At 43.1% G+C, this 24319-nt stretch overlaps 1 protein-coding gene across 1 annotated transcript in view; it reads left to right on the top strand.

Annotated features, from left to right (window-relative positions):
- The window catches only part of LOC109531244 (immunoglobulin superfamily member 3-like), a 101706-nt gene that overhangs the window by 43504 nt on the left and 33883 nt on the right, over nucleotides 1-24319 (top strand). Inside the window, 4 exon segments of the mRNA XM_019895439.1 lie at nucleotides 10183-10329; nucleotides 10332-10463; nucleotides 16646-17032; nucleotides 19152-19559. Of these exon segments, the coding sequence (XP_019750998.1) occupies nucleotides 10183-10329; nucleotides 10332-10463; nucleotides 16646-17032; nucleotides 19152-19559 (1074 nt within the window).

Here is a 24319-nt window from a genome sequence, read left to right as displayed (position 1 = left end):
GTCGTGGGTTCGATCCCGGCTCCGGCCTTCCTGTGTGGAGTTTGCATGTTCTCCCCGTGCCTGCGTGGGTTTTCCCTGGGTACTCCGGTTTCCTCCCACATTCTAAAATCATGCATGGCTGGCTGATTGAACACTCTAAAATTGTCCCTGGGTGTGAGTTTGAGCGCGGCAGGTTGTTCGCCTCTGTGTGCCCTGCGATTGGCTGGCAACCAGTTTAGGGTGTCCCTCGCTGACTGCCCGAAGACAGCTGGGATAAAGCAGATCAGAAAATGGATGGATGGATGGATAAAAATAGCCTGTTTAAATATTCTATTTGCATGTTTTTACAGCATTTTTAACTTCTTTAAGCCTAGTTTTAAAATCATGCAAACACATCACATATTGTGAACACACCCCACTATTTGAGAAGGACTGCTGTAGTCCGACATTTATTTTGGAGAAGAATCTGTGTTTGGTGGTTGCGCCTTCTCGGCAGCACGCGTGTACCAGCACAGATTTTGATTGGGAGGAATGTCGGCGCCATTTGACTGTCGGTGCTGGACAGCCGCGGGGCGCTTGTGTTTTTTGCGCCTGTAATGGGCAGCATTTTTCACAGCCCCGTTTTGTTCAGCGGAGATGATGGCACTGTTGGACAGTCTGCGTTGGTGCGGCTGGATGGATGGCTTGTGGAGCTGAGGATGAGGAGAGAGGAGCATCGGCGCGGGAACGCGGATGCATATTTGGAAGTGAGAGTCGCCGCTTGGAATTGAAGCGGATTTACATGGGACAGGAGAGGTGAACGAATCTCTTTTTTTCGTTAATGGACTCTACAGCTTCTTGTTGACTTTCAAATTTAGCTTGTAGCAGACGTGTGCACATTTTCAGCATGACGTCTCTGATCCACCGGTGAAAGGACACTTTGATTCTCTCGTCTTTCATCGAGAACTGCTTCAACCAACAAAGTGTATGAGGGAAAAGTGGTTTGAAAAGATTGCACGACTGTCCGTGTTTTTATGTGATGTGTTGCGTTTATTATTTTATTTTATATTAACTGTTTTGTAAAGTGCTTTGTTACAGCTGCATCTGTTGTGAAAGTGCAATATAAATCAGGATGTATTGTATTGTATTGTATATTGTAGTGACTTCTGTGTACATAATTCACCACCAACTGCAAATGTGTGAATGCAATGTTCATATGCTTGTCAGAGAGTTCACGATTATTTGGTAACGGGGTAGAAATAATTGCAGTCCCTTTAAGGACCGCCATTTTAGTCTGCTTGTTTCTATGGAAACTTACTTTCGGCGGGCTTCGTTTGGCACGAGTGTTTTTTTTGTGGTGCAAATAAAAAAAACACGACACACTCTCTCTCGGAGTGCGCACGTGAGAAATTGTCGCTTTCTTCGAGTTCTACAATTTCCACAATATGCTCATTAGCCAATCGACAGCAATCTGAGGAGTGTTTGAAGCACGATAGATAACGAGGACGTCGGCGACAGGTGTAGGTGTGACGCTGGTGCTGTATTTATCCGTAATTGTGTTGGGTCCTGAACCCCGGTACTCCCGCTTGAGTTGCGGTCGTCCTGCCTCAGCGATGAGGCTTTCGAATCGCAACGGAGGATCACACCCGTGCTCCATCGTCCTCTCAGCACTTTTATCCGTTTCACCAAGTAATTAACATTAATTGCCCTGCTGGCTCCGCCAAATGGCCATTTGAGTTGCACCAACACGCCGACACTTAACACGCTGCCGCGCTCCGTAAATCGGTACCCACTTCAGCTGTGTCTGAACATCTGCTGCACTCGCCCCCTGTGAATGCTTCTCTTGCCAAAATGTACCCATTTGTCAATTGCACGGATATTTTCGATGAGATAAAGCATTTAAACATCTAAACTTGCTTAACACACCCTGTTAAAAGCCACATACAGTTGGAATACTATCCGCTCCGGGGTGCTGGTCAACTTTGTTAGCATTTAGCCCCTCCCCAAGAAAAAATGTAAATTAAATGGAACCATTATAGGATCTAATTATTGTCATCATGAAACCTTTTCTGAACTTTTCGGGCTGTATTCACAGTAGCATTTGAAGTCCAACCAGCCGGAAATGAATGACCTTCTTGCGCTCACTGAGCTGAAGTCACACAATTTTCTGAAAACTTGTGCAGCATTCAAATTTTGGAATTCCACTGTAAAACGTAACGATGTTTGCTGTTGCATTACAGAATGTAATGGAGAACAAAACTACAGCTACATAATGGTGGACTGGCACTTGTACGCCACTCATCCTTTTGGCTGTGCAGTTGAGCTCATTGGTCATGTGTGGCAGCCTCCACTTCCTAATGAGGCGCCCAATATGCTGCAATATTATATCCACCAGTTGAGCGGCAAAAAAATACACTTATCCATTTCAAACAAAACTACAATAAGAGTACATGTGTTGCCTCGCCATCAAGCTTGACATACTACTCACACACAAGCGCACGCGCAAGTCCTTTGTTGTTTGCTTCTTCCTTCTGCAACGTTAAAAAATGCATTTGAACAAAGTGCAAGAAAAGAAGTTTGGTTGCATGCAATATACAGGTCACTGTGGATAAATCATCTATTTTCACCACCTCTCATCTTTGCAAAAGTCGTCTTCTCTACTGTTTTTGTGTCTTCCTCCCCCCCTCTTACTTGCACATCCTCATGTGCAGACTTAAAAGGGCAGCTTGAGCAACGACGAGCGTCGCTCACTTCAGAGGTTTGACGGAAGGAGAAGATCGGCTGGTAGGGAAGATTAAAGCAAGGAAAAAAAAATGGAGATGAGGTAGACCAGGAGGGAAGATTTATGGTGGACTGACAGCCTACGTGCCCGTCAAAAAGACCAAATAATAAACAGAACGTTTATTTATTTATTTTTTTTCCTTCACGCTCAAGCACAACAAACCAAAATGCAAAGGATGATGAGTCGAATTCAAATTCAATATTAAAAATGGAATCCGAGGAGATAAATATGTGCTGTAAGCGCCTGAACCTGCTAAATGAGGTTTTGTGGTGAGACCCTTCAGGCAAGTATCCACATATGTTTAAAAAAAAAAAAAAAAAAAAAAATGGACTCCACGAACCTCAGGATAAGGCAGTCGAAGAGCCGTGTGATTTCTCCCAGCCAGTCAACAATGGATTTATATTATTATGGCATTTTAATGTTCAAATATTTTAGTGGGCCACACGTATCAGATGTTTGCCTCACGTTTTTGAGGATCAGAGTTCGCATTTCGGTTCCAGCCTTCCGATGCAACGTTTTCCTATTAGCTTCATGTAAGGCTCTAAATCGTTTACAGGAATGAATACAAAATGTAAATGGGCTGTTTGTCTGCAACTGGCTGGCGACCAGTCTTGGGTAAATGCCGCCTCTCCCCCAGTCAGCTGGAATAGGCTCCATCAACCGAAGGAGGATAAGCAAAGATCACAGGGGGAAAAAAAGTGCAGATAGTAACTATGGCAGAACTAAGATAAATGATTTTGGAGTTTTTATGTTTTTATGGCATCATCAATGTGTTGATTTAAGCCATTTAATAGATTCATTCTTCCTAGAAAAAAAAACTAATAATAATGAATCCAGATTGTTGCATAAAATAAACTGGTGCCAGAATAAATGAATGCATAACCCAAACCAATAAAAAAAATAAAGCAAACTTCTCGGAAGAGATATCTCAAGGAGTCATTTATTGGACAAGGAAACCACATTGGCCTTGAATTTAAGTGAAAAGGGTCGTCTTGCAGATCTGAATGCTGTAGAACAATTTCATTGATTTAAGCCGACAGGGAGTTATAATGGAAAAGTTTGGAAAGTTTTCTATTCTGGCGAGAAAAAAAAAGGTATTTCAGAGGGTGCCCTATGAAGTGTTTTTAGCCTTAATGAGCATTTCATTCAGTGTGGAATGGCCATCTAGAACCACGTTTACCCAAACAATCAGGCTTCAAGGTTGACATTTATGACATATAGCGGCAATAGTTGAGGTAGTTGAAATCACTGCTTTGAGGTCTCAAGTGACAGCAGAAAGTGTGTGTTTGTGCCCACGAATGCCTTCTCATTCTCTTCCTAATCCGCTCCCAGATTGAGGTCAGTGAGGCCATTGCAAGATCTCCACAACCTCACTCAGAAATACCGAGATTGGCTAACGTCCCCTGATTGGTCTGCTATCCCAGACTGAGCTGTCTCGAAGTCTGATTGGTTCAGGGGGTTCAGGACTAGTCCCAATGTTAAATGTCTCCTTAAAGAAGTGAGCCCATGGGCTGTGACGCATCAACTTGCTGAATTCTTTCAGTCCACGGGGACTTAGAGGGCTTCACAATAGATATCGGAGGTATGCAGGGGCACAAGGTTGTCCCAGTGACGCTTTTGCTGTTCTAATAGGCCCGGAGAATCATGTGGGAGGGTTGCTATGGCGATGGTAGGTTGTAGCGTAGGTGTGTTGTTGTGGTAACAGTCTCGAACCCAATATTTTTAAAAAAAAAAAAAAAAAAAAAAATGGACTCCACGAACCTCAGGATAAGGCAGTCGAAGAGCCGTGTGATTTCTCCCAGCCAGTCAACAATGGATTTATATTATTATGGCATTTTAATGTTCAAATATTTTAGTGGGCCACACGTATCAGATGTTTGCCTCACGTTTTTGAGGATCAGAGTTCGCATTTCGGTTCCAGCCTTCCGATGCAACGTTTTCCTATTAGCTTCATGTAAGGCTCTAAATCGTTTACAGGAATGAATACAAAATGTAAATGGGCTGTTTGTCTGCAACTGGCTGGCGACCAGTCTTGGGTAAATGCCGCCTCTCCCCCAGTCAGCTGGAATAGGCTCCATCAACCGAAGGAGGATAAGCAAAGATCACAGGGGGAAAAAAAGTGCAGATAGTAACTATGGCAGAACTAAGATAAATGATTTTGGAGTTTTTATGTTTTTATGGCATCATCAATGTGTTGATTTAAGCCATTTAATAGATTCATTCTTCCTAGAAAAAAAAACTAATAATAATGAATCCAGATTGTTGCATAAAATAAACTGGTGCCAGAATAAATGAATGCATAACCCAAACCAATAAAAAAAATAAAGCAAACTTCTCGGAAGAGATATCTCAAGGAGTCATTTATTGGACAAGGAAACCACATTGGCCTTGAATTTAAGTGAAAAGGGTCGTCTTGCAGATCTGAATGCTGTAGAACAATTTCATTGATTTAAGCCGACAGGGAGTTATAATGGAAAAGTTTGGAAAGTTTTCTATTCTGGCGAGAAAAAAAAAGGTATTTCAGAGGGTGCCCTATGAAGTGTTTTTAGCCTTAATGAGCATTTCATTCAGTGTGGAATGGCCATCTAGAACCACGTTTACCCAAACAATCAGGCTTCAAGGTTGACATTTATGACATATAGCGGCAATAGTTGAGGTAGTTGAAATCACTGCTTTGAGGTCTCAAGTGACAGCAGAAAGTGTGTGTTTGTGCCCACGAATGCCTTCTCATTCTCTTCCTAATCCGCTCCCAGATTGAGGTCAGTGAGGCCATTGCAAGATCTCCACAACCTCACTCAGAAATACCGAGATTGGCTAACGTCCCCTGATTGGTCTGCTATCCCAGACTGAGCTGTCTCGAAGTCTGATTGGTTCAGGGGGTTCAGGACTAGTCCCAATGTTAAATGTCTCCTTAAAGAAGTGAGCCCATGGGCTGTGACGCATCAACTTGCTGAATTCTTTCAGTCCACGGGGACTTAGAGGGCTTCACAATAGATATCGGAGGTATGCAGGGGCACAAGGTTGTCCCAGTGACGCTTTTGCTGTTCTAATAGGCCCGGAGAATCATGTGGGAGGGTTGCTATGGCGATGGTAGGTTGTAGCGTAGGTGTGTTGTTGTGGTAACAGTCTCGTGCGGCTGCTGCTCAGGCTCTGATTGCTGAGCATTCAGTCTTTTGATGAGTTGAACAGTAATTGACAATTTAAGTACTATCCGATGTAATGATGCAGTAATAAATGTTTTATAACACCCTAGAAATTACAATGGACTATGAAATCATTATGATCATCAAATTGTATAAATATAAATTGTATCTCGCCTTTTTGTCCTGTTTGTCACTAAGTTTAATGGTTTCCTTTCAGGCTGGACTATATGGACACAATTTCATTTGTCTATTTATACTACATATCTCTATATTATTACGGGTACAGTGAAAACTAAGCATGATTTCAAAGAAAAAAACTAAATATCAATCCAAAAGGATGTGGCGATTGCAGTTTTATAAATTAAATTCATTCACAGTTATCAATTAAGTCACCAAAAAGGAATTCAATTCACACTGTACTGCACAGGTGCTTGAATTATATATATATGTATATATATATATATATATACATAAATACATACATAAAATATTAACCCAATTATTTCAATAAAGAACAGACAAATTGTTCATGTAAATATGTCATTGTTTTATTTGATTTATTTTGGCTGAGTGTCTCTTCTTTTGTGTCGATTATAATAAAGTGTACTGGCAGTCAAAATTTTTAATCTGGCTAACTAACACAAAAAAAAAAAAAAGAGAGATTACAAACTTTATCCGATCTCGTTCACTCATGTTCGAAATTGCGTTACACTTTATCGCTCAGGGTCCCGAATTTGGAAGACACTAATTTGTGGAACAACAACAGGATTATATCATAGCGATATGGTTCCACTGAAATCCGCTTGCCCAGCGGTAAGACCCATTAAGAGAGTGAGTTTGCCCAGCCAGAAACCATTATAAACAGAGCCTCTCACTATAAACACTGGCACCGGCCTACTTAGAGTCCCATATTAGTAATTGTATCATACAAGCAACAAAGGCGTATATCAGCAGAAAAGGTTTATTGCACCCAGGACTAATATTGCCATAATAATTCACTTGAGGTGAGCGAGAAGTGGATGCGAAGATAGTATTCAGTCAAAGAAGTGCAGCAAATTGCTCCATCCTCCGCGGCTGTACTGCAGCAGCAGAAAGTAGCACCTCATTAGAGGGCTGCTGACTTTGACCCTCTCTTATTGGACACTTTGTTTTCCTGCTACGTCTATTTTAACACCGTTTCTCACTTGAGCTGCGCTAACCACGGTATTTTCTTCTCCCCGTCCTCTTGTCTGTCTTCTTCTCTGTGATCTGTCTGACTTTGGCCCAGTTTGGCTGTGCTGCTCGTTTTGGCTGGCCCCGCTCGCTGCAGCGCCTGTTTTTGCACAACAGAAACACATTCCCAGTTAAATGTATTCATAGCTGCTCTTTTGCGTTTATCTGACTTGAAATATTTTGAAAAATAGTATGGCCCGCTATCATTAAAATTAATGGTATGGAATATAATATCTCCTCATGGTGGCTTCCTCTCAAATAAATACACATATCTATGACCAATTAATCGTCCAGCACTGCACCACAAATAAATGCCTCTAGAAAAAACAAACAAACAAAAAACAGGTAATGTTGGGTGACTGCAGAGGCATTACAGGCTGTTCCTTGTGAGTCATCATCTTGCCGGCAAGTTTATGCGGCAGAGAAGTGTGTATGTTCGGGCTGGCGTTTGCTTACCTTCACACGTCGCTCGGTGGGCTGGTTCTCGTCCTCCCACTGGTGAGTGTGCGCTTTGGTGTCTGCTTGCGAAAGTAAGACTCAGAGTGTTTGGAAGGTCGGGGGGAAGGGGGGAAGGGGGAATTGAGTGCCTGAAAACGTTTGGACATCCATCATCTTGTTATCAAGCATACAGACTCTGACTATTTCCATACATCCAGTTTTTTTTTTTTTTTTACACACAATTAAAAAAAAATTACTGATAATATAGTCATTTGGTACATGTGAAATAAATAAATAACAGATTGTGTCTGATTTCAGTATATTTACGTTCGGCCTAATGGCACTATAACGTACAGCTATCACGAAATGCTAAACGACTCTCAAGGTTGACAGCCAAGTACAGTAAATTACTGGCCTCTAACTAGTAAAAGTGAATAGAACGCCGCTCGCAGTTCTGAGTTGGCTAAAAGTAATTATGTGACGTATACTGATATGCGTGCTCTCAGCAGTTGACGAAATAACCAACCTCGACAGCACGACCTGAAGAATTAGGTTTTTGGCTCCGTTGACGGCTTTCAAAGCGAACCCCTTCGGTTATGATGTATTCGAGTGCCTGGCTGGTCCACTGAAGTTGCCACGCCGATATCAAAAAGCACGTCCTCAGCTTTATTGCAAGCCAATGAACCATGGCGGTGACGTGGAAGTTGTTATTTGAAGCACAAATTACAGCACGCTGTTGCTTTAGCTCAGGTAAGATTCACCGCACACAATTATGCTTCGACTTGCATCATTTGCTCAATTAACTTGATGTCACGCTGTTTTAACTTCTGTGCATTGAGCACATTCCTAGGCACCGTGCCTGCATACAATATGCGCATATCACAGTCATACATTTCACCTTGCCATTGAGGCGCATTTGCTCCATAAATTAAAATTAACAGTCCTTTTCTACATCTTTCAGTTTCGTCCTTTTTTTTTTTTCAATAAATGACCTTCTACTGCATGCTTATTCATACATTCATGTAATTCTCCGGAGCCCAGTCCTGCTGTGTGAGGTGTCAGCATACTCTAGCATGTTAAAGTCGAACATGAAACAGGAGGATATGGGTGGCGCTCATGTCAGAGGGAGACGAATATTTTTCTTCCTCCACTTGGTTGCAAAACAGATCTTGAGGCACTTTTAGTTTCTATCGATACGTCTATTTATTCTCACTACGAGCAGACATAAACCCCAAATTGTCTGCTGTAGTCAAGCCAGTCCTGCACATTAAACAGCAACCTGCTGTTTCTTTATGGACTGGGACGCAACACTTAAAATAATGGGTCATTCTAACCCGAAACGGCCTCGGCACTCATTCATTTTGATGTTAAGCACTTCCTACCTGTGCATTCCCTGAATAGATTTGCACATTGTATATGCTGTACCCCTTGTTGCGCCATTTGGTAGTCAAATTGGAAGCCATGTGCCTCACAATGAAGAAATACAACAATGTGAGTTCCCTCAGTTAAACAAAAGACGGAACATGGGTTAGAATCATTTTTGGGGAAAGTACAACGTCACCAAAGTATTTTTCAAACTGAATATTTTTAGGCTTGACTAGTTCATTTGTGAATAGAGTAATTGGATGAAAATTTGATTTGTGTGATTAAACCACAATGCCAACACATCATACACCCGAATATAAGACGACCCCCTCATTTTCAAGACACAAGTTTGAAAAAAGTCTTTTTGAACACCAAATTAATTTTTACACAGAAAATAATTACAGTACATCTGAAACAAATGATTATAACAATATATTTGAGAGAAAAAGCATCTTGAAGTTTACACCATAACTTCTCCTCAGCTGCCGGTTAACCTGGCCGATCTTCGACCTACTTTTCTCCAGATTGTCGCTACGTTTCTCCATTTTCTGTTATCTCTTCTATTATTTTCTTCTCTTTTCTTTCTTACCACGATTTTTTTATTTTTCTTCTTTGTGCTACCGCTATTTTTATTTTTATTCTTCGTGACAGGGGTTCGCTTTGGCCTGGGGAGTCAAATTCAGCATTCGCTTCAATGATATCTGGCGCCATCCAGCGTCGTGAATGGGTTTAATGTCTAGACCCTGAATATAAGACGACCCCCACTTTTTCAGTCTTATTTCAATGCAAAAAACAGCGTCTTATATTCGGGCCAATACGGTACATTAATTTATACACCATGCATGTGATGAGCAAGTTTTATTGTTGTGCACTTACGTGACCATCCTCACATTCTATGCTCGACTATCTGTGACTGATTCAGGGCCTGATGTGTGCATCGGCGAGGGAGAGTTGGTTGTTTTTAACTCAGGTTAGCTCGTGCCCTGGTCCTATGCTGTGTGGATCGGTGACGAGGCAAGAGGTGTGGCCATAGAAGCTCACCTACTATGTATGTGCTGCTTGTTTCTTTTGTGAATTTCGTCTCACGGCGATTGAAAATGCACTGTGGCTATCCTTGACCTTTTGCAGGGGCAGTAAAATACATTTCGAACTAGCGGTGGTAAAGTCTATATCATATAGTCTCTGACTCTCTACTCCATCATCAAGCCAAATTCCAAGTTGTGTCAGCTTATCCACATGACATTTGCCCCACCTCTGACTGAGATTCTCATTTTCTCTTTGCAGTTATTGCTGACTCACTGACAGTATCCGCTCCAGCCCAGACCCTGTCCAAAGTGGAAGGCGATACTCTTCAGCTGACCTGTGAAGTTTCCCGGACCACGATGCAACACACGCACTTGTCAGTGGGCTGGTACCTGAAAGCGCCCGATGACGCAAGCTGCAGCCGGTGGACCAGGGCCTGCTCTACTGCCAGGCTGCGGAGTGGATCCAGGACGCCGACGGCAGCTGGTTTGCGATGACCCGCAAACAGAGCGACAAGACCCCGCTCCGCATTCAGCCCACCGGTGAGCCAAGTGAGGGATGCAGATTTGATTTGAAAGAGTCAAGAAGCAGATGTACATCGCACATGTGGGGGCTGGCTTCCTCTGATTGCTGATCAGCCTCTCACACTAGGCTCATTAACTCTCTAAAAAGGGCTTATTCAACCTCCACAGACCTCCCACTGATGCATTTGTGTCGCTTTAGCGAGCAACATTAAAAGTATAGGCAAGGATAGTGTAAATTGCTTTTAACGGTGCACAACAGGTGTCTACAGTGTACAGTCTCCCCATTGTTCGATGTAGCAGTACAATAGGAGCCCATTCGTGTACCCAAAGGCTAATTAATTTCTTAAAGGTTCCAGGCCTGTTGTTTAAAAAGAAAAGATTAAACCCAAACTGAGTTTTCATCGTCAGTTTGGACCAGACAAACGATCATCACATCTGCAAAGACAGCCTGCAGTATTTGCTTCTTTCGGTGTGACATAAGAAGCGAGAGTTTTTGGAGGACATTTCGTCTCACACGCGTCCCATATTATGACGTTCAGCTGCCGATTACTAAAGAAGGGAAGAATTTGGAAACATTTTTTGTTTCCTGCTAAAAGAAGAGTATCTACTCTTTCTTTTTTGTAGGGTCACGCAGCACAAGATTTTGTGGGTCTTCAAAGATCATAAAGAACGTCATTATTTTGTTGGCAATCCTGGGAAAACGGCTGGCAGTGACCGAGTTAGTAGCCATTCAGCAGAACAAAACCATACGCATGCGGCACAGCTAAACTTGGCTCAACTTATCGCCTCCTCGACAAATACATATCACTGTAAGCTACTAGCTTGAGTCAAAATATGCACTATGAAAAGGTTACGAAAACTGTGAAAAGGTACATCGTCAGGAAATAGCCCAAGGTAGTGTAGATTCCCCATAAATTGTAACAGGAGCATTCGTAAATAGTGAAAACTGCGACAAGGCCTTTTCATGCCTCCTCGACAAATACATATCACTGTAAGCTACTATCTTGAGTCAAAATCTGCACTATGAAAAGGTTACAAAAACTGTACATCGTCAGGAAATAGCCCAAGGTAGTGTAGGTTCCCCATATATTGTAACAGGAGCATTCGTAAATAGCGAAAACTGCGACAAGGCCCTGTTTCACTCTATCGCTACTTTCAGGTTGGAAAACGATTTGGCGGGGACACCAGTCGCGGTTCTTCTTGAGTGCATTAGCGTGAGGCACGGTGCCGGCCGTCGGCAACTCTGATTGTCCGGTCGGTCGATCGTCTAATGGAGATGACAAAGTGCGGGAGGCGGTGGAGGAGTAAGAGGAAGAAAGAGGAGGTAGGACATCGGGTCAAGTAACATGATGGCGTCGCTGTCGGCTTACTATGCCTCATGATAATTATCTCATAAGTAGTCAACCCCCGGCCTTGACGGATCAGACACAAAGACAGCTTTATGGCTCGTCACCGCACCTCCCACCCAACTCGACCTCCTCACCCCGTCGCTCGAGCTGTGCCGTCACCCACTCGGAAGAAGTCATTTGTTCTTTGTGCGCCTAACTGGAAAGGCCCTTACGTCCGGCTGGTAAACAGCGATGACATTAGCGCACAACACAGACTTGGGTGTCTCGACAAGCGAATCCCTTCAAATTAGACTCATTTTTGGCCTTTAACAATGAAATATCATTTCCGCTCTGGAGCTGTACAAGTTGATGGCGCCCCAGACAGCGTTGGCTGGTGGAGACGGTGGGGGGAGCGCCAACAGAGATGTAAAGCACACTTGTCAGATGACTCCGTGCTACTTCAGGGAGGAGACAAAAGGCACCAAGAGTTCCCCTCTCTGAACCCGTTGTCACTCTCCTTCTTCCCTGTAATCCATAATAGATAGAGGTGTTGTTGCATGACGGCGAACACAGCAGAGGTTTGCCTATCATAGCGCTCTTGATGTGTGTGATTTTTGGATTGCTTTGTGTTTGCTTACCGCCAGGCGAGGGTGAACCTTGTTTAACTTTTTGGGGGCGAACTCGTCTAGTCGGTATGTGTGCAAATTTGACAACCGGAATGGGGAGGATGTTATCGGAGCAGAGCACAGCACCTACATTAAGCTCCCATCATAAAAGATGGAGTGGAAGACAGCCCCATCACTAACTAATCACCCGCACCCAGCATCAAAGAGGCAAGCCTTGGACAGAATCTTTTTTTAACTCTCTGTTTTTAAGAACTTTTCTTTTTACTGCTCTATTATTTTTTTTAAATCAACTTCCTCATACTTCCTCTTTGGTCCACTTTAGATTTGTAACTTTTTATGAGGTTTTTTTTTTGTGTTTGTGTCTTGGTTTAGTAACGAGCCCATCTGCCTCAGAGTTGAGAGGTTCTCGGTTCAAATCGAAGTCCAGGCACTTCTGCATAAATTTCCCGTTTTCTTCTGTGATTCCAGTTTCCTCCCACAATCCGAACCAAGTGTGACAGAAAACAGAGAGAGATGAAGTTGCTTTTAGTGGCTTGGGTTTATAGTATATACTAATGCTTTTCCATTACAAGTTCCAGAACAGCCTGGCCCCCAGTGTGCCCCTGGCCTTGGTTGTCCTGTCCTTGGTCTACATTTCTTGTCCATTAAAAAAGGCACCAATCAAAATTGAGAGGCTTATTTAATGTGTGGACTACCCCTGATGTGATCTGTGCGAGCCAGTATTGAATTCTGAGGCTCCTTATACAATATACCGTATATTTTTTAAGTCATAAAAAGATGTGGGTTGCTCCAAAATGTTGGATGTGGCGAAAATAAAGACGCAGGTGTCAACATGTTGAAAGACTGGGCTCACCTTTCTCCCATACATTTTTACCACAACTTTTGCAACTTCCGTCACAGGTCCATATGAAATTGTATATATGGTTAAGTGTTGCTGTAAAACACATTGCGTTGGAATAGCAGGGCAGAACCAGGCTGGTTCCCAGTAGAACTAGTATGAAAAAGGGGCACATATCTCACAGTCAACAGGTTCTGTGGTCGAAACTCCCTTGGGTCCCGGCTTCCTTCCACATTCCTAGAAGGTGCATGTTAAATTATCCACAGGGGTGAAAGGTTGTTTGTCTGGACAGTGTGTGCTATGGGATTGCCTGCAAAAAAATGGCTGCTGTTCATTAGCTCGAGATGCTGCATTTCAGACCCTGCAGTCTCCGATTTGTTGTAGCAGTAAATTAATCCCCTGCTTTGTCACTCCTTGGATAAAATTAAAGTATCTCGAATAATTGTTGTTCGTTGTTAGTTTACCTCCAAATGATGTAATCATGTACTTTTTACAATGCCGCATAGTTTTTGCATATTATTCTTTTAAAGGCACATAGTAGATGAACTCGAGCCGGAACTGTGCCACGAGAAAGCAGTTTAATAGCAGGGCCCTCCCTGCCTGAAAGTAGGAATCTGAAGATGATGTTTCACTCCAGTCCAGTAGATGGCAGCCATTTGCTTTACAAAGGGGATAACAAATGGCAAACAGCTGATGGAAAAAGCTGTCATGTTGGCTTTCGTACATGCTTTCTATTAGTCATAATGAGGAATTTAAAAAAATCTTAAATGTACCACGGTGTGATTTATTACTTTTTTTCCCCCTTTGGTCATTGCCACTCGCCTCCACTTCACACTGGAGCACAAAAAAAACAAAAAAAAAAAACAAAACCATCCTTTGCTTGTTTCGCCTAGTTATGAACTTTAGTTTTTTCTTCCTATTTTTTTTCACACAGCATGTTCGAAAGCAGTAAGTACAGAAAAAGAGCAATGAATTGTCATTTCTCACCATTGAAGACTTGGACCAAGCAATGTGGGATTTGGAATGTCACTTCTATTCGATATTATTAATGACATGAATCTAAACTTGATTGTCCTCATCAGGAAGGCAGACCACCAAGTGCCAAGATGAATAGTGAGCTGTCATCATTCCTTAGTTGTCGTATCAGTATAAATCAACCCTCTTGAATAGCGTCTACGCAAAAAGATTTGGGCTCTGACATCGTAATATATGCAGAAGATTACTGTTATTTATTCCCGTTCAACAATCAATCTGCAAGTGACATCGTGGCGGTTAAAGCTGCAGCACATCACACGTTACATTTGGTACATAACACACTGTGATGCAAGGTGACCACATACAATGTTGAGAAAGTGTGCGCCACCGACAATTATTTAAATGGCTTGGAAAACACAAAATTTTACTCTGTTCTGTGTGTTACATTTGTATTTTGTGTTGCGATTATGGCTGTCTTCTGCTGCACTGCCTACTCTATTTGTTATAGCTTGTTCGGTCTACTTGCTACGACTATTTGCTGCGTATTGATAGATTTATCGATCGGAATTGGTTGTGAATTGATTGCATGAGTTTTCTCAACAACAACAACAAAAAAAAATGATATAAACAATTATATATGACCACTGAGTCAACTTCAACTCACCCGCATCTCTAATGAGCTGAGCGCTCTCAAAAATGGCCACGCACTGGGCAGCATTACCCTGCCTATGTTGTGCTGCAACACACAAAACATTTGTACAAACTATAAAAAACACTTCTAATCCATAATAAACACACAATCAAATAAAAAACAGTAAGTATGAAAATAATTTATGTTGCTGTGTAAACTAGTCGTCATTTACTTGCAACCTCAAATCGTTTGCCTGTGCCATCGTAAACCGAGAACCCCTGTAATCAATTATTTGTTCCTCTTCCCAGTCTATCAAGGAAACGTAGTCATCCCCGAGTGTGCCAACACAGCCGATGCACATTAATCAACAAGGACTCAAAAGTTCACCCATGAGAGCTCTGTCCGTATTCCAAACAACTGTACATAGCCTCTGGCTGAAAAAGGGAGACTTAATCTTGGCAAAACAATGCAAGACTGTGCTATCCACAGTTTTTGAGTGCAGAGGCTGAATACTAAAGTGAGGAGGATAGAATATTAAGGGGATTCTCAGGGCACAAGATGACACTAAAATTGTGTCAGTTGCAACCACAGAGAAGACGCCAAGGGAATAGAAAAGAGGAAAGGTTGAGGTCAGGCTGTGCGGTGCAGGGATTTAAAAAAAGAAAGAAAAAAAAACGCTGATTTGTCAGAGTGTGCCGTTCGCCGCCCCCCCCACCCCCCCTCGTAGCTTTCACCTCTGCAATAAAAAATAAACCTAATTAGAATTCTCACTTGCAGTGTGACAGGGAGTCAAGTGCTCTCTTCTTCCTCCTGCTCACACACAGCAAAGTTGGTGGTGCTCACTCCGCTTCCACTTATCCAAATTACGATCACTTTCTGTGTGTGTGTGTGTGTGTGTGTGTGTGTGTGTGTGTGTGTGTGTGTGCGTGGAGAAGGAGTGCATGGGGGTGGGGGCGTGCGCTGGGTTTATTTGCTGTATTAATTTGCAGATGATGAGCGCGGTAGGCTACGTGTCGGAAACGGATGCTTTGCCTCTCAGTGTTGGTGGTAGCCTCGAGCTGTAATTACGACGACGTACTCACTTCCTGACAAACACTCTGGTGTGAAAATGTTCGAGCCCCCCCTCCACCATCAGTTCTCTGTTGTGATGCAGAGGAGCGCACAGACGAGAGGCGGGCGCAGGGGTTAATAGCGACACGAAGCCAGTCATTATTTAGTGTGCGTAATGTACTGTATGGATCAAAGTATTGGGACATGCCTCTTAATCAATGAATCAATCACGAGTAGGACTAATTGCCATAGTTTGCCCTGACAAGACATTTTGAATGGGGAAGAGCACAAAGCAAGGTCCATAAAGAGGTGCTTGGATGAGTTGGGTGCAAAATCATTGAGCTGGAAACACGATGGATAATGTTTTAATGCTTAGTGTTGTTATCGAGTAAAGGCGGCTTCATAAAATGACCAAAACGAATGCACCGTGAATACTGAATAATCAGATAAGATAAAAATAAAACTGAATATGAGGAAGTACGTTTGGGTTAATACCCAAAAGTTGCACGACCAAGTCCCTTTCACGTAACACTTCATTTTCAACTCGTTGTTTTTTTCAATATTTTCATTTATTTTAAAAATCTTATTTTTTTGAGGTGGGTGCATATTGCATTTTATTTATTATTATTTTTTTTTTAAGAATTTGGAGTTCGGAAAAAAAAGTCATCCAGTTTTCAATGGCCGTCACTTATACACAGGTTTTTGTTCGCTGGCCAATTCTTTCTAACATTCACGTTCTGTTTTCTCTTCAGATCGCGACTTCAGCATCCAGGTGAGCACGGAGCGACGGTCCTTCACGGCCGGTGAGCCGCTGGAGCTCCGCTGCACCATTGAGGCGCAGAACGTCCTTGAGCGATTCTTCATGGTGTCGTGGGTCTTCAGCAGCTCACCGGTGGCCGTGGTGGGCCCCAGTGCCGTGCCTGTCCTGGGAACCGACTATGTGGCTCGCGAAGCTGCCGGCCACATGACGGTGCGCAAGGAGGGCCCCAATGTGCACCTCCTCAAACTGCAGCACCTACGCCCCGACGACGCCGGCAAATACATCTGCCGCGTGACAGAGCGGGAAAAGACACCCACGGGAGACTTCATCGACCGCAGCAAGCGGTCCCGCAACGTTCAGATCACAGTGCAGCCGCTCAGTGAGTCATAATCCGGTCACGAGGCCACTGGCTTAGTTGTTCTGTCCTTACTTGTCAATTACACTAAGAATCATGAGCTATTCATAAGAGCAGTTTTAGTGGTATTGAATGTCCCCACCTCTCTCCCTTTGCCATGACAGATAGCCCCTATTGTTAGCTGTGAGTAAGTAGAGATCAGATAATGCTGCTCTTATTCCTAATGTATTTTCCCTTTGAGTGGATTGCTAAGGAATTGTAATGTAGAATTATGGTCCTTCCCATAAAGCGGGTCGGAGGGATGTGGGGAGGCGGGGGGTAGGGGGGAGCGGGTACACCAGGATAATGGAAAGCTGTAGAGTCTAGACTTACAGAGGTTGAACTAACAGCCATGAAATAAGACGACAAAGAAATAAAAGAGCCAAAGAAAGGCGCATCACTTCTATGTCCGCCAAGAGGTTCCCCACGTCGGGTGATGAGGTTCTTTTCGGATGTATGGCCGGGGTCAGTCAGACTTACACCTGATCGTTGCAAATTTGACTTCTGAAAGGCAGAAGGTTCATCTGTTTTATCCCCCCCCTCATACGTTTTGACATCATAGTCTCTCTGCGCTGGGACAATCTGTGTCATCAGCCGCTGCCTTTACTAAAAACAACAACAACAGAACCCTTCCTAACCACAAAGTTGCGTCTCCTTTCAAGCGGCTAACAACATGCTAACCTGACCCTGATATGCGCCTCCTGCTAAATCAGCCCACATAAAATAGCCCCAAACCAGCGGAAGTCTCCAGGGAAACCCCTTTTAGGGTTGAATTTGTTTTTCCGACAAAGACCGTTAATGCCTTGTAAAGGATGTTTATGGAGGTTACACAAGTTAAGGAAAACCTGGAACGGCGTCAAGCAAGCAGTTGAGACTGAGGTGGCGCTTTTTTTTTTTTTATGCTCGAGCGTCTTTCTCATGTTCACACACTCATCTAAATTTGTTCGGCGCCACTCTAAAACGGGAAAGTAGGAGAAAGTCACTACCGAGATGTGATGTAGTCACAGCAAGTCAACGCTAATGCTATGTTTTCCAACAAGGTACCATTTGCCACGGTGTACGTTTTGTATCAGGAATACACTAAAGGGCGTGTCAAGGATATTCTCGCATCAGTTATATCGCATTGAATTTGTACTTTAACCTAAAACATAACTAGGGGGTACTGAAAAGGGCACTGTTGGGCTCAGATATTTTGGGACCTTTTACAAAGGAAATGCTGTAAAATGCACAACGCACTGAACCAAACTGTATGTGGAAATTAGGCTAAAGACACGTTTCAAGGTCAATTCGACTTTCCCTAGCAGGTGATTTACTTGTATGGGAAGCAACAAATTAGTACGGTGTATGTAGAGCTCTACGACACAACTGAAAAGCCCTTGTTCACTGATGTGTTGCGCCTCCATAATCCTTGTGTTTTTGGAGAGTTATCTCAGGTATGAAAGATTTGGAATGAATGTGAAACAGGTTGGGGGGAAAAAAGGATTTTTAGGTTTCACTGTGATAGCAGCGGAGTGGCTAACGTAATATATATTCATACACGGCTCATGTCTATTAGGGAGGAAGAACAAAGTTTGGCTGGCTGATACTTTAGTTTTTGGGTTAACTGCAGCTTTGTGATGTTTTTGAAGTGAAGAGGTTGTCGTAAAGCGGTGAAAGCAAGCAAGAGAGCCTGGAAGGACTTCTTACCCTCCTCTTCATCTGCCTCTTGTGATCCAATCCTTCTTAGCTCAGTGAATAAACTACTGCGAGTTCCGAAAGACTAAAAAAACCCATCCCCTACACAAACCCAAACCCGCCAGGGCCTGCTCACTATCCGTCACTCTGATGCGCCTCGGGCCAGAAACGTATCCGCAATAGCAACCTCTCACGTACACCGGCAAAGACTGGTGCGCTACGCATCGCGCAGGTTGGTTTTATACTCCAGGGAACAGGCTTTGTAATTTGTTACATTGCCACTGGGCTCATGTTCTCTGGGATGTTTTAATACTGAATGTGTGCTTTGCTGTTGTCTTTTGGATTCAGTGTGGGGACAGGATTTTTAAAAATGAACGACTTCCATCTCGTCACTTGTTGACTTTGATCGAGTTGTCTGTTTTCCTTACAGAGAGCAACATCACCGTCTTGTTGTCGAGCAATTCTTCTGAGGTACTGGAGGGCAACGTGATGCAGTTGACCTGCTTGGTGCAGTCCACCACAGGTCCGCTGTCTGTTGTCTGGCAGTGGACGGACAAGCAAGGCAGTGAACCGGCCCAGAGGTTGGCCTCTTTGGACAGAGACGGCACCGTTCGCCACAGCGATGCCTACAGGGAGCGCTCCAGCTATGGCGAGATACGAGTCGAGAGGTCGGGGCCTGACACCTTCTTACTATCCATCTACAATGTCTTGCCTGGGGATGAAGGGCAGTACAGTTGCACTGCAACCGAGTGGTTTCAAAGCGGCACTGAACCGGAACTCAGCTGGGAGCAGATTGGAGAGAAGTCAGACACGCGGGTGGTCACCGTCAAGACTGTCGGTAAGTTTATTTAAGTCTGAACTGCTTTCAAGACCATTCACATGAAAAAGAAAAAAAAATGTGCTGATATTTTTGCAACAGAATGAATGGTTAAGGCAGGAAAAGCCTTCTACCAAGTACCGTATTGGCCCGAATATAAGACGGCCCTGATTATAAGACGACCCCCTCTCTTTCAAAACTCAAGTTTGAAAAAAGACTTTTTGAACACCAAATTAATTTTTATACAGAAAAGAATTACATCACATCTGAAACAAATGATTATAACAATATATTTGAGAGAAAAAGCATGTTATTTTAGCTCATTCAAATCTTAATATCTGAACATTAAAATATGTAAACTAAAGTGTAATCACTTTCGTATGAATGGCTTCTGGTTTTTGAAATGTAAATTACATCATAACTTCTCCTCATCTTCCGGTTAACCTGGCTGACCTTCGACCCACTTTTCTCTCGATTGTCACTACGTTTCTCCATTTTCTGTTATATCTTCTATTATTTTCTTCTCTTTTCTTTCTTACCGCGATTTTTATTTTTCTTCTTCGTACTGCCGCTATTTTTATTTTTATTCTTCGTGACAGGGGTTCGCTTTGGCCTGGAGAGTCAAGTTCAGCATTTGCTTCAATGATATCTGACGCCATCTAGCGTCGTGAATGGGTATAACGTCTAGACCCCGAATATAAGACGACCCCCACTTTTTCAGTCTTATTTCAATGCAAAAAACACCGTCTTATATTCGGGCCAATACGGTAGTTCAGTTTACAATTTTGTTTATTGTAAGCATCAAAAGTTGTGAAGAATACCAAAATAGCTGAATTGTTCCATTCCACTACATGGCAACCTTCTATTGATGTGGAGTGTTGCAGTATCCACTGGATGGAGCGAGACACATTGACCATAGAGACGTGTCAGTCATAAACTTTTATGTATCAAATGCAGACTTGTTGTAACTCATAAAGCTAACGGCTAGAACTGATCAATCAAGCGATATCAACGACACCGTTATGGAGACCCGCTTAAGTCAATTATGTGGTCCACTGAATATGCTCATACAAGGTTGACTTGTCATTTGATCAATAGCAGTGTGATTGTACATAACAGCTCGAGCTGCGTCCACTACGGCCTGTTAAACGATCAGCGCTATGTCGTCAACTATACCACTTTTGGGCACACTTACTGTCTGTTCGGGGTGTCAACCATATTGCTTTGGTACCGAAAAGTGGGGAGCTAGACACACTGGCTGACAGACCGCACTCAGCCCATGGAATTGAAGAATGGGCAAATATGTGCCATCTCGACAGAGAGAAGAATTAAACAAAAGTCTTGCTCTTTGTTGAAACACTTCGCGCCCTCATGCCTCTTTAGTGTTGGTCCATTATTGAAGCTTTTCAGGTTTTAATGCTATGATGTAATTTTATGTTGTAAATGTAACTGTACAAAGCGAATATAATCTTTAAATTTTGATTTGAGTGAAATCGTGAATGGAATCCAAATCATGATAGCTTGTCAGAAAAATTGCAATTCACTCTTTCCCTAAAATCGTTCCGCCCTACCATGTCGTGCTATACACAAATGAGAGTCCAAATCATTGTGAACCTTCGACGCATGTTAACGAGACTAAATTTCTTGATCAGTAACTGAATTAGTGCCCGGCCGGGCGAAGCTCCTAGCTGTACAAAGCAAGCTTCATAAAGACATGCTTGGATGAGTTTGGGCCGGTCGAACGTGAAAAAACTCAACCTCATCACAGGAAGAACGAGAAGAGAGCTTGTGAGCCGGCGATTTTCAAGGTTTAAGGACACACGCCAAAAATCTTGTAGAGTCTTTCCAGAAGAGTGCAAGCTGTTCCAGCAGCACATTTTCTTCGGTTTTCATTCACTGTAGGTGTAATGGCCGCGTGTCCCATTACTTATGTCCATAGCGAGTTTTCGAACATTCCATGGTTTATTCATGTTCTGCCTAGGGGTAAAGAACTATTAGGACACATTCTCACACCACCTGCCACACGTCAAGTGTTGCATGCTGTGGTGGCAGTCATTATGCGCACAGAGAGACACGTACACGCACACACACACACGCACACACACACGTACACACACACAGATTAGTTGGATTTATCCAAATGGAAATTCAGCACCGATGTGTTTCACAGTGTATGGGTCTGCCCTCCATCAGTGCAGAGTTAAGAAGAACATTCTGAGTACAGGCTGAGAAAACCACTGGAGCGAAGCAGTGAGGAGCTGGCAGGTCAAGAGCAGAGGGGCTCAATACGCGCCGGCGCGCGCGCGCGCACACACACACACACACACACACACACACACACACAGATTAACTTGCTTCAAAGAGGTCCGATTTTAAGTGGCTATTTGTTGGCTTCAGGCAGACATTCGTTTGAGGAACAAGAAGGCCTGTTATGTCCCGTATTTTCACGACACTAAAAATTCGGCCATTTTCTCCAAAATGGATGGGGCACCTAATAATGCCTTGTGTATGCACCGAGTTCCAAAATCTGTGAATGTTGTCATGTGACTTTGATGAGGGGTCCGTTTGACTGACTGATGTTGTGCCGACATGCTGTTTTATATCGAGGAAAGGCGGACTTAACTGAAGACAGCATGCGGATGTTTAAATACTTCAATAAAGTACAACCGAACTCAGTTTTGCTCCAGCTGCCTTTTTAAAAAGATATGCTAGCATGCATGGATGCTACCATATTTTTTTAAGATAGCATATCATTTACCATGCCTGCGTCCAATAATACAATGCGTCTTTAGTATGTTTTAAATACAGAAATAATATCCGTAACTGAGTCTGTGCCTTTTTATACGGTGCGCCGTATCGTCGTGAAAATACGGTAGTTTGGTGCAAACAAGTCAAGAGGTCCCTGTCTCTGCCCCCTCTTCTTGTCCATGTTTGTACTGTAGACGAATGGTGTGTGCTGTGATGCGGCGGACATTTTGTGTTGAACTTCATCTTGTATTTATTTTGGTTTGTGTGTTTACCACTTTTCCTCCTTCCAAAAAAAAGTATTATTGGATCCACATCCCTTTTGTGTACGCCTGTTAATTTTTCTGTTTAGTTATAAGGCTTGTTGATTTTTTCGACCTAAAATGGGAAAAAAAAACATCCTCTGGGCACAGGATGGGTTCTACTGTTGACCTGCTCCTCTGAATCGATTGACAGCCTAATGCTCCGGATATTATATATGGTCATTTTAACCTAATTGAATTCATAGCCTCCTAATGGACTCCCGCTGCCTACTAACAAAACCCTGGAGGGCATCCTCGGAAAACATCCACTGGGAAACTTCTTCTTTTCATTTGTGTGCCACAGTCAAGACAAGGCAGCATGGTGCAGTAGCTTAGCTTGACAGACTAGAGTGGAGTATTTTTCAACAAAACAAAACACACAGACGAGCCGCCTTTTATGCTGCGTAGTCTTTCCATTTCAATGAAAATAGCTGCCCAGGTTTTTGTCAGTGAGAAAATGAAAAACCCCAGGCAGCCTCCGCCGCGGTGGGTTAAGTGGACCGAACTGAAAAAAAAAGCCATTGATTACACCGTCCTAAAGCGCAACGGGGAGGATGGCTGTCGGAGAAAGAGGGACGAGGGACAGGACAAAATCAAGACCAGGGAGAAATTTTCGTCAAAATAACGAGACATATTTCCTCCAATTTTTGTTTTGTTGTTTGCTTAGTGCTTCATAATTTAACATACAGTATCACAAACATGGCAGCAGATCATTTTAGGACCGAGATCCCACGCTGCCCGTGGGCGTGTGTTGATCACAATGTATGATGATGATGGAACGTTTTGGCCTAATGAGAACAGTTTCCACTCGGCGGCGAGGTGGGCGGAGATCGAACATCGGTGCTTAAAAGAAGTCTTTCCCTTGTGTTGTCTTTGCACCGCTGTTAATGTTGAGGCTCTCACTGTGAATGAAGCGCACACACAAATGCTCAACTCAAAACCTCAACTCTTGGTTTCCCCCGGTTTGTGTGCATTTTCTACAGGTGCATTTTCTCCAGTTAGTTACTCCAGCTTCCTCCACATTCCAAAAACAGACCTGTGAATGTCGATATGTGCCCAGTTGTGTTAATTTTACCAGCCATTTCTAAATTTAGTCTCAATTTTCATCCAATTTCAATCCCGCTTGTTTGATGTCACATTTAGTCAACTTCATTCCCTTTTTCTGAAGTTTTGGTCCACTTGAAGTTGAGCATTTTAGTCTTTTTATACATATACGTAATGTTTTACAGTGATACTTAAGTATATTTCTCATTTCCATGGACCTATGGCTAAAAAGTGAAGCGTGGAGAATCTCTGTTTCACGACTGAATGAGAAGTCAATGAAGCGGGCAATCATCACCAGCAGCCTCTCAAATACCGACACTGCTTTTTTTTTTTCTCGCCCCTTTCGCGTCTTTTCATATTATAATATCGCTATGACGGCCAGGGCAATCCACTTCTTTGACAAGCACATCATGTTGTTTATGGTTCAATAAATAAAATGTTTCCTGAGAGACCCCGGGGGTTGCAGTTTTTCCCCATTGCATCGAGTGAGTATATGTGTGCCAAGCACCTAATGTCAGATGCGAGTTGCCGGCGGCTGTATTTATTTATTGATTTTGTCCAGTTTGACTGCGATTTGCGGCAGGGCTTGAGCTGAAACATATTGGGGAAACTCTGGCATATATTAATCAGATCCAATATGTACTCTTGGTTACGTTGCCTGTGTTATCATCACCATATCTTCTGTTCTCT

The sequence above is a fragment of the Hippocampus comes genome, unplaced genomic scaffold (genome assembly GCF_001891065.2).
Source record: "Hippocampus comes isolate QL1 unplaced genomic scaffold, H_comes_QL1_v1.1 scaffold237, whole genome shotgun sequence".
Taxonomy (NCBI): Eukaryota; Metazoa; Chordata; class Actinopteri; order Syngnathiformes; family Syngnathidae; genus Hippocampus; species Hippocampus comes.
This window is presented reverse-complemented; position numbering and strand designations above follow the sequence as displayed.